The 15,000-nt window shown below is 36.2% G+C and overlaps 1 protein-coding gene across 10 annotated transcripts in view; it reads left to right on the top strand.

Moving 5' to 3' along the window:
• Positions 1–15,000, top strand: part of LOC119584203 (protein GOLM2-like) — a 39,347-nt gene that overhangs the window by 18,039 nt on the left and 6,308 nt on the right. For 9 of the 10 annotated variants that reach the window (XM_037932704.1, XM_037932705.1, XM_037932709.1 and 6 more), the window contains 3 exons: positions 1,159–1,248; positions 4,103–4,219; positions 6,137–6,268. In XM_037932704.1, the coding sequence (XP_037788632.1) occupies positions 1,159–1,248; positions 4,103–4,219; positions 6,137–6,268 (339 nt within the window). Of the gene's footprint in view, positions 1–1,158; positions 1,249–4,102; positions 4,220–6,136; positions 6,269–12,433; positions 12,519–15,000 lie in introns of all 10 variants that reach the window. The other variant, XM_037932712.1, reaches the window with a different exon arrangement.

The raw sequence follows: 15,000 nt of genomic DNA on the forward strand, positions 1-15,000 counted from the left end.
GTCCATCTGAGGCATTTAGATGTTCATACCTCGTGTCCTATGTCTTCTCCTCCTTTGGGGTGCTAGTGGCTGAACACTTACTCTCCTGCACTGTGTAATCCATAGCTTGGTCTGTGAGGAAAAGCATGCTGATGACTTGTGACTGCTTAACTACTAATAGGCGTACCAGTAATATTTAGAAAAAGTGGAATAAACATATGATGACTTGCAGTGATTTTTGTTGGTGGCACTTAAGAACTTGAAAGTCTGTAGGAATGTGGGCAACACTGGCTTTAAGATTTCATTGGTTTTTGATTTATTACAAAATTATGAGTAATGTGCTCTGACAGTTGAAGACGGACGACAACTGTGAATATTTAGTTCCATTACCAGGCTTGCACGTATGGCTGTTTTCTCTACATACTGGAAGTAAAAATGGAGAACATATGAATTATATTTCCTGAAAGGAGAATGAGGATAGTGGCATTAGTCAGTATGATTCAAATTTTAGGGGAGGAAGCATGGGAAATGACAAAAATGACTAGGCCTAAGAATTAAAGTCATTAAAAGTATAAAGAAGAAAGCAAAATTATCTCTAGAGAAAAATCTATAGGAAATGAGTTTGAATGATTTCTCAGGCCATGGTACACTTGCTCTCTGGACACTACACCAAGCATGATATCTTGTGACTAAAATGTTATTTTACCAACAGGTACTTTTTCTGTGCATTAGATTTATTTTTTTGGTCACCATTTAAAAGATTTGACCATCTGTTCACTTTACAATTACAATTATAGCACTCATCTATAATTTTTATTAATCACAGCTGCCTCGCTTAGTTATATTGCTACTTAGCTTTTTCTTTTAAAGAATGCCTTGATTTACACCTTTAGGCATTTTTTGTTTAGTTTTTATACTTTCCTAATGCTTTCAGCTCATTTGTTACTTTATTTATCATTGCATATTTTACTGCCCACATTGCAGTAGTCTTCCTTGGCAGTGTCATTTCCATGTTATATCCTTTATGTCAGATTTATTCAAAACAAAGTTAGGATACTTTGGAGTTCTCCATCACAGCCTAGTACTTTACAGACATAACATTTTACACTGCGAACACTTTTGGAACTATGTCTTTTCCTGGTATACTTTGCAGTCAACTCAGGCAATTTTATGTTGCAGAAAATGAACAAGATGCAGGTGTTCTAGCCAACCCACAGGCCATTGTACCCCATCATGTTGCAGAGAACCATGGGAATGGACAAGCAGCTGGTGAGTTGCTTTGACTGCCAGCAGATGTGTGGGCTGTCTAAGCGTGTTTTTGTTATTTGTTGTTTTTTGCTTTTGGTTTTTCACTTTATTTTTTGTGTCGTTATTTCATTGCTGTTATCAAGGGTCCATCATTAAAATGTAGCACCAAGTAATGGCAGTTTACTTGAATTTATATATGCAGTAGGAGGATTTTTTTTGATTTTTTTTATTAATAATTATAGACTAATTTTTCTCTACTCATAGTGTTGAAAATGGTGGTTTCTTGGATATGATGTGCTTATACTTATACTTGGCAAATGCATAGTACAGTTTGTTTAGCTAAAATTTTGTATGACTTGCAGCCTGATGTGTTGTTGATATATGATGTCTTAAATTGTACTTGATGTGTGCTTGATTATGCATGGTGTATTTGATATAGGTCTATTAGAAGTACAGCTTGATTTTTTTATTTCATTTGTAAGCATCTTTTTTTTTTAACAGAAAATACAGATTTTTTTTCTACTGTTATCAAATAAGTGAACTATGAAATAATCTCTAATGGGCATAATACATATATTCTTATTTTACTTGACTTTGACTCCATATGAATTCAGGCATACTTGATATACCTTGAATATATTAATGATTTGTTTGCTAAGCTTAGTCTTCAAGGTTTATTTTAGAGATAACTTACTATTTGTTATTATTTGTGAATGTATGATTTGCACTGGTAAACTGACATTAATCCCTACGATCCGGATGATGTGACCATCATGTCATGAAAAATTTGGCTTGAGCGGCAGGTGACATGGCTGTGGGCTGGGGTGATGCAAACTTGCCGTTGTGAGCATTTTGGCTAAAGGCCAGGGTGACGGGAATGACTCGCTACAAGTGCACAAAGCTGTGATTGGTGGCGAAAGTTGTATTACAGAAAATCAGTAAATTATAGTATTACAAATTAAAAAAAAATAAAATGTTACTTATTGTTATTATTATTGCTACTACCTAGGGAGATAATATGGAGTCTGTGTAGGGAAAAATCTATGACCATCTGGATAAAGCAAATCAGATGACAAATGTAGACATTGGAAAGATGGCAAAAAAGCTAAAAACACTTCTGCAGAAAAAGAGAAGATAATAGTTCAAAGGGGAGGCATGGATACTTGTCACCATACACGATTCTTTGCGTGTGCCCAGCCTAGGAGCCGCACACCCATCAGAGTGGCTGCTCAAGTAAGACTAATGCCTGTACTTTGGGCCATGTGGTGGCAGTGAAGCATCCGGATCCAGTGGGTTAAAGTGCTGTAGCAGGGGTTCTCAAACTTATTCAAATGGGGGACTATATATGACCTGTGTGGAAGAACTATTTAATGAAAATGGATGAATTAGGATTAATACCTGATTTTAAGTAATTGGTCTGTATACCATGGGAAAGAATGATGGGGAAAAGGAATGAAAAAAGGGTCATGTTACTAAATCTGGTGAATATGCATGATGTATGTAATTTATTTTTGTATTGGAAGAGGGGCAGTATGCCTTTGCATTGCCAGAGTATCATGACTTGAGATGGTTTGAGAACCACTAGCATAGAAGTCAGTGAAAGTCAATAATACACTGTCAAACATGATCATTTATTTGAACTATGATTTTGTGCCAATAGCAGGAGGAATCTTAGGATTGCCCGAAGTTTAGGGCATTGCCCCTGCCTGCCCAAAGGCGAGGGATGATCACCCGAAGTCACATGGCCCCTCCGCCCAGGGTTGTACCTGTCCCAGGTGAGCCCAAAGGAGGCCAGGTACCACACACATGCTACTAGAAGGCCCTAGAATTCAGTGTCTCCTCCTTAACCTGGGCTTGTCTTCCATCTGTAGGGTTGTTCTGAGCTTTTATGCTCTCACAGGAATGCTCTGATGCCTGAAAGTTTATCTGTATATTTTTTCATTTCTTATCAGGAATGTATATGTATATATATATATATATGTATATATGTATATATATGTATATATATTATGTATATGTATATACATTATGTATATGTATATATGTATCTGTATATATTTATATATATATGTATACATGTATATATGTGTAAATATACACATGTATATTTATTTATGTAGATGTACATATCTATATATATATTTATATATATTTTATATATATATATATATATATATATATATATATATATATATATATATATATATATATATATATATATAAATGAAAATCCTTTAACATTTGGCATGTAAATTCTTTCTCTGTATCTGTGGATGTATCGCATGCTGAATGTTTTGTTTGTGAGTAAAGGAGAAAGAAGAGATGATGATGTGCTTTGTTTAGTCATGATACTGAGGTTTGGGAGGTTAGTAATCCTGTGCATGTATTTGTCTCATATCTTGTGTAAGTGGTTGCATTTTGCTGAATTTCTGTATCATTGTACATTTTTCTTGTTTCCTTTTTTTTCTTTCTTTCTTTCTTTGTTAATGAATTGTGCTTTGTTGTGTTCTCTGTTGCTTTTTCTTCTCTTTTTCTTTTCATCTCCAATTCCTTTTTTTTTCCTCAACTTTGCATGGTCAATAGATTTTTTTTCCCCTCATCTTTGCATGTTCAAGTAAGTATATTTTTAAATGTTTTTTTCCTGTGTTTTTGTTCCAACAAGGATTAGTGCTGGAATACATTTTGTCGTGCATTGATTTTTCTTTAAGAGTATTTCTCTAGTCAGAAGAATCGGTTATATTCAGCATATATATTTTTTTTATTGGTCTATTTATATAGTATTGTTTTATTGCTTTTGATTTATGTCAAATAGTAGTTTGGTATAATTTCCAAGGTTGTTTCAATTTTCAAGTTGTCTTACCACTGTTTCATGCAGGCCCAGCTGTCATGGAAAGACCAGCTCCCCCAGTAGCTAACAATAACTTGCCGATCCAGCCCCCTGAGGGCATGGAGGGTGAAGGCAACCATAACAACCTGCTTGCAAATAATAACGGTAAGTTGGACTGGTGATGTTGTGTGTGTTAAGACGGTTTCTGCTCTCTTATTTTGTCTTTTTTTTATTTGTATGGCTGTTTCAGACTGTTTGGTGGATGGAAGGTGGTTTTTGCATTGGCGACAATGGGTAGTGAGATGTGAAAGATGCTGTAGTCATAATTGATAAGGATCAAATTCATTACTAGATTTACATTGTTTAAGATCAAGCAAAAGGGTAGACCCTCCAACAGTTAGCTTGGATGCAAGTGGTGTTACAGTACCTGTGCTGGACCCACCCATCAGCGAGGAACCTCCTACCAAAACTGAGGTTAGGATGGTGACTTCTAAGCTAAAGAGTGGGAAGGTCGCAGGCATATGTGATATCCCTGTTGAACTTCTAAAGGCTGGGGTGAACCTATAGCTCGGGGCTTGCATGCAGTCTTGACTGCCATCTGGCAGCCTGGTTCCATTCCCTCAGATCTGTTCAGTGGTGTGGTCATCCCTCTCTGGAAGGGAAAAGGGGATCGTTAGAACTATAGCAACTGCCATGCCATTAAACTACTCAGTAGACCATATCCTAGTGCTTCAAATAATTGTGGAATGCCATTGTGAGTTCGTTGTGGGTTGCTTGCAATCTACATCAACCTCAAGAAGGCATTTGACTCAGTGCATCAAGAATTGCTATGGGAGATTCTGAGACTTAGGGGAATTCCAACACAGATTATTGGCCTAATAGCAAGATTATAAATGGGTACTGAAAGTGCTGTAAAGCGTGGTGGGGACCAGTCAAACTTCTTCTCTGTTAATTCAGGGGTGAGGCAAGGCTGTGTCCTTGCACCAACACTTTTCAACACCTGCATGTACTGGATAATGGGTAGAGCTACTAAACAAAGTCAGTGTGGAGCAATACTGGGCAATATCCAGGTCTCAGATCTTGACTTATCCAATGATGTTGCGATCTTATCTGAGTCTCTGGAGTTACTGGTGTCACTCCTGATGCATTTACTAATGAGGCGAAGCCTTTGGGTGTAGAGGTCTCCTGGACCAAGACCAAGATTCAGGACTTTGGGGGCCTGTTAGGGGAACCCGTTCAGTCAATCCATGCTTGTGGTGAGGATGTTGAAGTCACAGAGAGCTTTGCATACTTTGCATATCTCTGGACTGTCAAACCAAGAAGTCAGTAGACAGATTGGTCCGGCAGCAGGAGCCATGAACTCAATCAACAAAAGCATTCAGTACCTATGCAGAAGGACCAGGCTTCATATCTTCAAGGCCTTGATACTGCCAGTTTTGCTCTATGGAAGTGAAACCTGGACACTATCCAGTCTCGTCTTGATGCCTTTTGTAACAAGTCCCTTCGCCGGATCATGGGGTACAGTTGCCAGGACCATGTATCCAACCAACTGCTACACTGTGAGACTGGCATTGGACCTGTTACATCATAATCTGGGATCGCCAACTCAGGCTATATGGGCACCTAGCTCGTTTCCCTGTGGATGACCCTGTCCATCAGGTTGTCTCTTTGCGAGACAATCCTGGGTGGAGGAGGCCTGTGGGACGACCCAGGAGGTTGTGGCTTAGGCCGCTCAACCTGTTGCAAGGAGTTAGAGATGGTCCGAGGGCCTGCCTACCTGGAGACTCGCCATGAAGGGACCCTCACGGCTGGAAGTTAAGGGTGGATCATGATTCATGATCACATTAATGCAGTTATTTTCATTATCATTTGTGTACTTTGGAACACTCATTCATCCTATTGGTGGAATGTGTGTAATTTATAATATGAATGGAAAACTTACATAATAGAAAGGTAAAAAATTTGCATAACAGGAATACAAAATATGTGCAACAAATACTGAGTAAAGGAGATAGGAACTCACGTTTTATATGAAGGCAAAACTTGTGCGCCTCCTATTAACATTTTCTTCTCCTTCCCCAGGGCCTGCAGTAGTGGAGCGGCCAAACCCTCCGGTGGGCAATGCTCCCATCCAAGCTCCTGAACACCCACCTGAGGGCGAAGGGCAACAAGTGGTAAACGATGTGTTAGCACCTCCTCCCCAGCACCTCGATGGTACGTTCAGGAGGATTAGGCTTTAGGAGGTTTTGCACTTGTGCAAGTGTGTATTGATGTGATGTTCTCCCTCTTAGTAGATGAAAGTTGTAATTTTTTTTTTATTTTTTTAGATATTCAATACTTTTTGAAAGCTAAGAATGAATAGTGTATTCTTTTTTAGAATGTTTATTTATTGATAGTGGTTGGGCTGTATGCCGCTGTTTTGTGTTATTAGATATCGGGTGCTTTATCCATAGGACTGCCTGCTGAAATGGGTAAACTAGAATGTCAGTCAAAAAAGAGTTAGAATACATGTATTTGCTCAAGAATTAATTTGAAGAAAAAGTTGATAGAAGATGGATCTGGAATAGAAAAGTGTCTTGTGGCTGTCAGTGAAGTTAATGTTGGATTTTCTGTTTTTTATTGTTTTTATTATTGTTTATTTTTGTACAGTTGTTTTGATGATTTTCCATCAACAGTAGATGAACCTTTCCATCATAAAAGTTTTGAAACCAGCACTGGTAATAATACAAGTCCATTTGATTTATTAAATTTGTTTTCATTTAAATGGCTCAGTAAGTGCTAAGACACCAAGCATTAGTTTCTTGCCCTACCTGATCTCATCCCCTTCCTTGAATTTTAAGAACTATATTTATTACTATTAGTATTGTTAATATTATGATGATGATGTCATTGATAATGTTATTAAAGATCATAATAGTATTAGAAATAACACCTTTTCTCCGCAAAGATTCATGTGACATGTAAATAAATATGGTCAGGTAAGCATAGTAATTACCTCCTTGGTGACTAAGTGCTTGTAAAAATGTCTGTGAACAAAATTGATATTACGAAATTACAGTGGACATTGCATATACCTGAGACCAAAGGGTCAACGTGCCCTCTTAAAATGATTATAAAGGTGGTAGATATGCCCCTTGCCTTGCATTTATTATTGCAGACCAATTTTATGTATGCCATTCATAAAAGGAAAAACTACTGTTGCCAGCAAGTAGATATGATTATGGTAGTTACTTATGATAATATCATCTTTCTTTCCTCCAGTTATATATGTCATCCGTCCTTTCTTCTAAGTATAGTTGTCTGAAAACAATTCTGGTTCACTTAAGCCCTGTTTGTTGGTACTGAAAGTGCGTCTCTGTCTGTCATTGAAAAAAGGAGCTGTATATATAAAAGCCAAATAATAGGAACTGCCAGTTTTTTTCATTTGTAATAATGATTGTTGTTGTTGTATTCCATACAACTTGTACTGTTTCCATCTCTCTCTCTCACTCTCTCTCTCTCTCACTCTCTCTCTCTCTCTCTCTCATCTCTCTCACTCTCTCTCACTCTTCTCTTCTCTCTTTCTCTCTCTCTTCCTTCCTCTCTCTCTCTCTCTTCTCTCTCTCTCTCTCTTCTCTCTCTCTCTCTTCTCTCCTCTCTCTCTCTCTTTCTTCTCTCTCTTCTCTCTCTCTCTTCTTTTTATTCTTCTCTTTTTCTCTTCTCTCTCTTTCTTCCTTTATTTTCTTTTCTTTTTTTTTCTTTCATTATTCTTTATCCTCCTCTTTGTCTTCTTTATTCTTCTCATTTTCTTCTCCTCATATATTTTTTCTTTTTTATTATTTATTTTCTGTTATTATTTCTTTTTATGATTTGTTTCTTTTTGTTTATTTTGTTTGACTAATTATTTTTGTCCAATTTTTTTACTTTTTTTTCTTCTTCAGTTATGTCTGCGTGTTCTTCTGCATGTTTTCTATTTTTTTTTTCATATTTTTAGTGTTCACAGATTTTCAGAACAGTTTAGTAAGATGATGCATTTATTTTTTGTTGACTATTTTTGATCCTTGCAAAATATACTTTTGTTGGAGCTTGTCTTTGTTCAGTAGGGGTGATTTCTGCCGATGATTTCCTCTTTGCGATGCCAGCCATTCCATCATCCCTCCCCCCCCACACCCACCCCCACCATTTGCCTTTTGTAATTGAAATACAGTGTTTGTTCATGAATATGTAAATTTGTACACGTGCACTCAAATCACGTATAAGCATATGCACATGAATACCTGCATGCACATACACATGTACGGGTACACACAGTGACACTTGTGGAGGGAATATCAAAATATTTAAAAATGTGTTCCTAAGATACAGTTCCCCATTGTACAATAATAACTGTCCATTGCTCTCTGTATGAACAATTTTTATAGACTATTAATTCTATCTTTATTTCCTGCAAATAAACTATTAGTAAATTATCCCCCATTTTCACTTACCATCTCCATCATCCCCAACACTATTTATCACCTAAAGTTTATGAATGACATTGTTTTTATATTTCATTTTAATTTCAATAACATTATTTGATTTACATCTTTCACACCATTTACATTTCTTTTTATTAGCACTAAATTGTTTTGCTTCATTTTCATTTAAAGTCATTCTATATGTAAAGTAGATAGATAGACTGCTCTGATTATTGAAAGATGTAATTTGATTTTGAAAAGAAAAAAAAAAATCTTATATTTACTTTAAACATTGCATATTGCAGACAATATTGCAATGTACGGGTGTTATTTTGCTTTAACTGGAATACCTTCAGTGCTGCCTCTTGTCTTATGCCATGGTGGAAATGTGTTATTATAAGTGTGGCATAATAGTTTGTTCAGAAATTTGTTTGTAAATGATACAGAGGGTATTGTGGAATGGGCCTTGTTATACTGTTCTTGTATTAATGTGATTGCTCTGTTGTAATGATAATGATGTGGTTATTGATTATATTATTATGAATATTTCTATAATAATGATGATGATGATGATAATGATGATGTTGAGATAATGATAATAATAATAATTGTTGTTATTATTATTTTTATTATTATTATTTTTGTTATTATTATTATTATTATTATTATTATTATTATTATTATTATTATTTCTAACGTATAAGTGAGATATGAAAATGATTATAACCTAAAAGAAAATTGACAGTTAACTTGTGAATAAACTTGATAAGAACAAAATACAAAGCAAAAAGGGAGGTAATAACCTACGGCACAAAGTTTTTCAGATTCTCTCTAACTCCTCTCATGTCATTTGTATGTGAAATTTTATTTGTTTTCCCATTTTAGTCTTCTAAAAAATATAATTAAGAGGAGAGACCCTTCTGGTTGCTATTTATGTGCATCTGCTATGAAATCATGAAGGAACAATTTTTCGAGAAGAAAAGTACGCAAAATCTTTATGGTAATAATGCTGGGATTATGATTGGCCTCTAAAGACTTTTTTTTTTTAGATTCATGACAAACATATATATATATATATGTGTATATATATATATATATATATATATATATATATATATATATATATATATATATATATATATATATATATATATATATATATATATATATATATATATATATATATATATATATATATATATATATATATATATATATATATATATATATATATATATATATATATATATATATATATATATATATTTATATATATATATAAAGACATATACATATATTATGTATAAGCACATAAAAACACACACACACACACACACACACACACACACAACACACACACACACACACACACACACACACACACACACACACACACACACACACACACACACACACACACACACACACACACACATACACACAAAGAAATACGCAAATTTTACATTAGATTTGAGCTGCTTATTTTTTCTTGCATGCAGCAGAAGTCTCAAAAGAGAAGGATAAACGTAGGGGAAAAAGAGGTTTGTTAATTTTTTTTGGAATTTTAAGTGGAGTTTTGAATTGTATTTTTTCATATATAGTTTTATATATCTTTATGGTGAATGGTCTTCATTGAATTTTTTTTTTTTTTTTTTTTCTTACTATAGCCATCTTGTAAGGGTATGTTTGCTTCTTCTTTTTTTTCGTTTCATTAGATGAAGATATATTTCAAATATGAATGTAGTTTGAGGTTTGCCTGACCTATGTATGTTAGTATATATTTTATATTTTTTCCTGTCTTATATTTTGAGACATATATGTTACTGAGAATTTAGAATAACCTTCACACTGTTCTTGTTTTTTGGGATGACGTATTATTTCTGTAGTTTCTCTTAAGAATCTTATTATTGCCGAATAACATCCTGTTTCTGGATCAATAAAATATTTTTTGCTTTTTCCCAGAATTTCTAAAGGTTTGTATTTGTAAGGTTGGAGTTTGTAGTCCCTTTTTGCATGATATTCATTTATTTTCATAGAACCTGCAATGTACAGCAGTCACTTGCATGGTAGATATATTTAGGTTTTGTTACCAGTCTTCTTTTTTTCAGTTATTATTATGGTGAACATGGTATGTCAGTAAATACAAAGTCCTAAGTTACTGATATTTTGTAATTTTGAATATTGTTTCATACTTTTCATAAAGTTAAAGACAGTGATAAGAAATGATGGATAGGAATACATTGAACATTGATTTATCAGGATATTCTTCCTAAATGGATTTTCTCTGTATTGTTTAACACCATTAGTTGTATGCCTGTAATATGTTCTTTTTTATAACCATGTAACAAGAAATGGACCACCCTTAACAAAATCCTTACTGGTCCTAGTATTCTGAAATAGAAGGCTGCACCCAGGGACAGGTTTGTTATGGTGCAGAAGTGAGCTGGATTGCCTCATTTCTTGCTTTCAACCCATTCACAGTGGAGTCCCAGGCACTTTATCAGTCTATGTGCTGGGATATGCACAGTCAGCTGCTTGAGGGTAAAGTAAGAAGAGAGCTTTCTCCTCAGTGACCATAGCCAGGGCCAAATGAGCTCACTATTGTTTAGCGCACACAGCCAGGAGTAGGCTTGACTGCACATGACGCAGTGACATCAGCCCAGCCTTGATATGATAGGACACCATCCTGTTTGAGTGGGTTAACATGCTCTGTTGGTTGTTTGCCCATCCCCTTGTCATTCATTACCAAAAGTAAGGAAATATTGAATGCTGAGTGTGCTTCTGGTAGCTGTATCTCAACACGTCGGGTGACATTGAACTTGCAGTGAAAAACAAGCTTAGTCTGTAGTGTGGTCAAAGGTTGCTATGGCATCACTACAGTCCATTATATGGTTTTATTCAATATTTTTCATTGTCATGAAATTGTTCCATCTGCAACCAATAGGTTAAACATGGTTCCTGAATACTGTAACTTGGAACATGTTTAATTCATGTTGAAGATTATAGACCATAGCATTTGATAAGAGAAAAAAAAAACACTTTGTGATGAAAGTTAGGCTGCAGTTTTCCCAACTATAAATTTTGTCATCAACAAGATTTTTATGTAAACATGTACTGTTTTTAATGGAATAGTAAGTTGGGAGTTAATCTTAACAATCTCCTACACATACAAATTAATTTTCCTGTCCTCATTTTTTACCTTCTCTTCCTCTTCCTCAACCTCTTCTTTCCTATTCCTTTTGTTTCTCCATCTTTTTCTTCCACGTCCTCTTCCTACTCTTGTTCCTGTTAATGTTCCTCCTCTCCTCTCCATCTTCCTCTTTGTCTTTTTCCTCTTCATTTTCCTCCTCCACCCCTGTCTCCTCCTCCCTCTTCTCTCCTCCCTCAGTTCACCATTTCTCTCTTCCCTCCCCCTCTCCTCCTCCTCCTCCTGCTCCTCCTCCTCCTCCTCCTCCTCCTCCTCCTCCTCCTCCTCTCCTCCTCCTCCTCCTCCTCCTCCTCCTCCACTTCATTAATCTCTGTCTTGATCCCTATCCTTTTGCAAATATTTAGATATAGTTTGGAGAAAATTTTGTTAAAACTAGAATAATGTTATATACAATGTGATGAATTGAAGAATTGAGAAAAAATATGAATATACAGCCTTGAGGATGTCATTGTCAGTGAATATGTGTGAAAAAAGAAAAAGAAAAAAAAAAGGAAAGAAGAAGAACTTGCAGCAATTTAAGAAAATGATAAGATGGTCAAAACATCAAAAGTATGCAACACAGTCATCAATGGAAAACTCTCTTGATGTCAAAATTTTTTATGGTTTTATGAGTTGGCTGAAGCATCTTTGTAATTTGGTGATATTTCATTGCAATATAATACATATTGTGATGGTGTACCCATGAAGAAATGTATTTCCGCTTCAGGAAAGTAAAAATATTTTTGTGGTTTGAAGATGTTCCAGATAATGAAGATGAGTATGAGAACCAAGATGAAGAAGAAGAGTATGATGGGGTCTTGCCTGGAGTACGAGGAAAGAGGTAACAAGTTGAATGCTTAAGAAACGTATTGGGTAGTGAAAAGATGTGTATTTTTCTCAAGTTTTCCTCATGGTGTGTGTTCTTGGGGTCTTGCAGTCCATAAAAGAAGCTGTGTGCTATTTTTCATGAGGATTATTGTAGCTTGTTTGTGGAAACCATATATCTGTTTGGTATTTGTTTAATCCACTGACTATTTGTCCAAAATGTCTTGTTGTTTCTGGTTATGATTAAGAAACTTTTAATTGTCAGACTTGGCATTCTTAACGAGTTACCAAGAATTTGTTTGATCTTGGATGAAATGCTGGAAATGAAGCAGAGGTACTATGTTAGACTTAAGATTTTGAAAATTTATTGACATGTATTTACTTACTTATAAGGACATTGGCAGATATGTTTTTGACGTGTATGTATATATTGTTAGGTATTTTGAATGAGTCATTTGCAAGAAAGAAAGAGTGAATATGGTATGTAAAAAGGTCATTTTTCAAGAGTGGATAAGAAAAAATTTAATAATATGTTTATAAAAACATGTAGAAATATCCTATTTTGCTTTATCATGTGGTTTATGCCTTGATTTTGTAAAGGATACTTTTAAGCAGACAAAATATTCTATTTTTCAGAAAGTGATTTGTTGCAATTTTTGGTCAGTGTATCCTATGATTCTCTCTCTCTCTCTCTCTCTCTCTCTCTCTCTCTCTCTCTCTCTCTCTCTCTCTCTCTCTCTCTCTCTCTCTTTATATCTATGTATATGTTTATGTCTATGTCTCTATCAGTTTGTCATTTTGTCTGTGTATCAGTCTACCTATATATCTGTCTATCTGTCTATATCTCTCTCTCTTTATCTGTCTGTTCATATGTCTATGTATTGGTCCATCTGTCTATCTATCTCTCTGTTTCTTTGTTTACCTGTCTTTGTAATTGGACCTCAGCCCTCGCCTCAACTCATATTGGTCTTTTCTTCTCCCCTTTTCCTTTTCCTTCTCTTCTTCATCCACTTTTTCTGTCCATTTCCAAAGGTGTGAGAGCCATGCTGAAAGGATGAAAGCCTGGCTCTGTGTCAGTCATGAATGGCTTCTGGAAGCCATGGGTATGGTATTCCCTTGGTTAATTGCGTAGCCCTTACTCCTCATGGGGACCCTGAAGGGTAGACCATTTCTTCTCCCCATTTATTTCAGGCTCACTATGGCCAGTAATGAAATTTTTTTTATCCTTATTAAGGGCATTAAGGCTTGCCTTTTCATCAACTAGCCTATCTACATTTGATTTCATTGCTTTCCAGACCCCTGCCTCTCCTTTGACTATGGCTCTGACCACTGATGATAATACCCCCTCCTCAATGTTTGCTGTCGACTCTATCCATTCTGAATCAACCACGCAGGTCATTACTCAACCTTCATAATACACCCCTTCCTCTCTCCCAACATTCTCCACACCATCTCCTCTACGCTTCTTCATGTCTCTTATTACTACTCTTCATCCTTATTGTCCTCTCCCCAACAGTACTACCTCTCTCCATACCACCTCATCTTCTTTCTGCTCTTGTCCTACTGCTTCCACCTCAGCCAAGTGGGATTGATTCTTTTTGATTCCTATTACAGCCCCATAATTCTGGCAATATCTTTCTTTTCCAACAATGTCTTCAAAAACAAGTAGGCAAAGTTTCCTTTCGCAGTTGTTGCGATTATTGTCACATTTACATCTTAGTCCCAAGCTCATGCATTATCTGCTTTGACTGACCTCACTGCCCAGCCTCACTACTCTCTTAACCCGTTCCTGCTGAGTGACGTGATAGGACGTCATAGCAAACCACATGGTTGGCAGGTTCAGCTTGTACGCGCGGCAACACGCCAGAGCGCGTGGAGCGGGGCGTTCGGCTTAACGCAGCGGACATCCCGCACCCACTGTCTGGCCACTGCCAGATATCACCAGAGCTTAATTGCTCTCAGGGATTTCTGACAACTGGGAATAATTGTACTGGAACTGATTGTCGTGTCTATGACAAGGACTTGTCAGACTGTGAAAATGAGATGCTCGCATACCTTGTTGACTATGATGCAGTAGCACTCCAGTGCTACTCTATTCCTCCCAGAGGCCATCATAAGTCCTACCCTAATATTGCCAAGATTAGCTTTCACAGACATGACCTCTCCCATGAAGTTTATATTGGTGGAGTGTCCTCCCCTGTCCGATCATATGGACCCTTTTTCACGTCAGTGTCAGAAATGTTACCGTTTTGGCCACCCAACCAAACACTGTCACTCCGCAGCATGCTGCCCTCTATGTGCCTAACCTGGTCATGACCATTCAAATTGTTCTGCTCAGTCATACACATGTGCCAATTTTGGTGGCTCTCATAATGTGTTTTATAGGAACTGCCCAGTCTACAAGTTCAAATCTGAGGTAGCAGTTCTCAGATTCAAACTTACCTCATTCTGTATGAGGCCGGACAAGAAGCACACTGACAAGGATTTTCTCTACCTAT

Source organism: Penaeus monodon, chromosome 18 (genome assembly GCF_015228065.2).
Source record: "Penaeus monodon isolate SGIC_2016 chromosome 18, NSTDA_Pmon_1, whole genome shotgun sequence".
NCBI lineage: Eukaryota > Metazoa > Arthropoda > Malacostraca > Decapoda > Penaeidae > Penaeus > Penaeus monodon.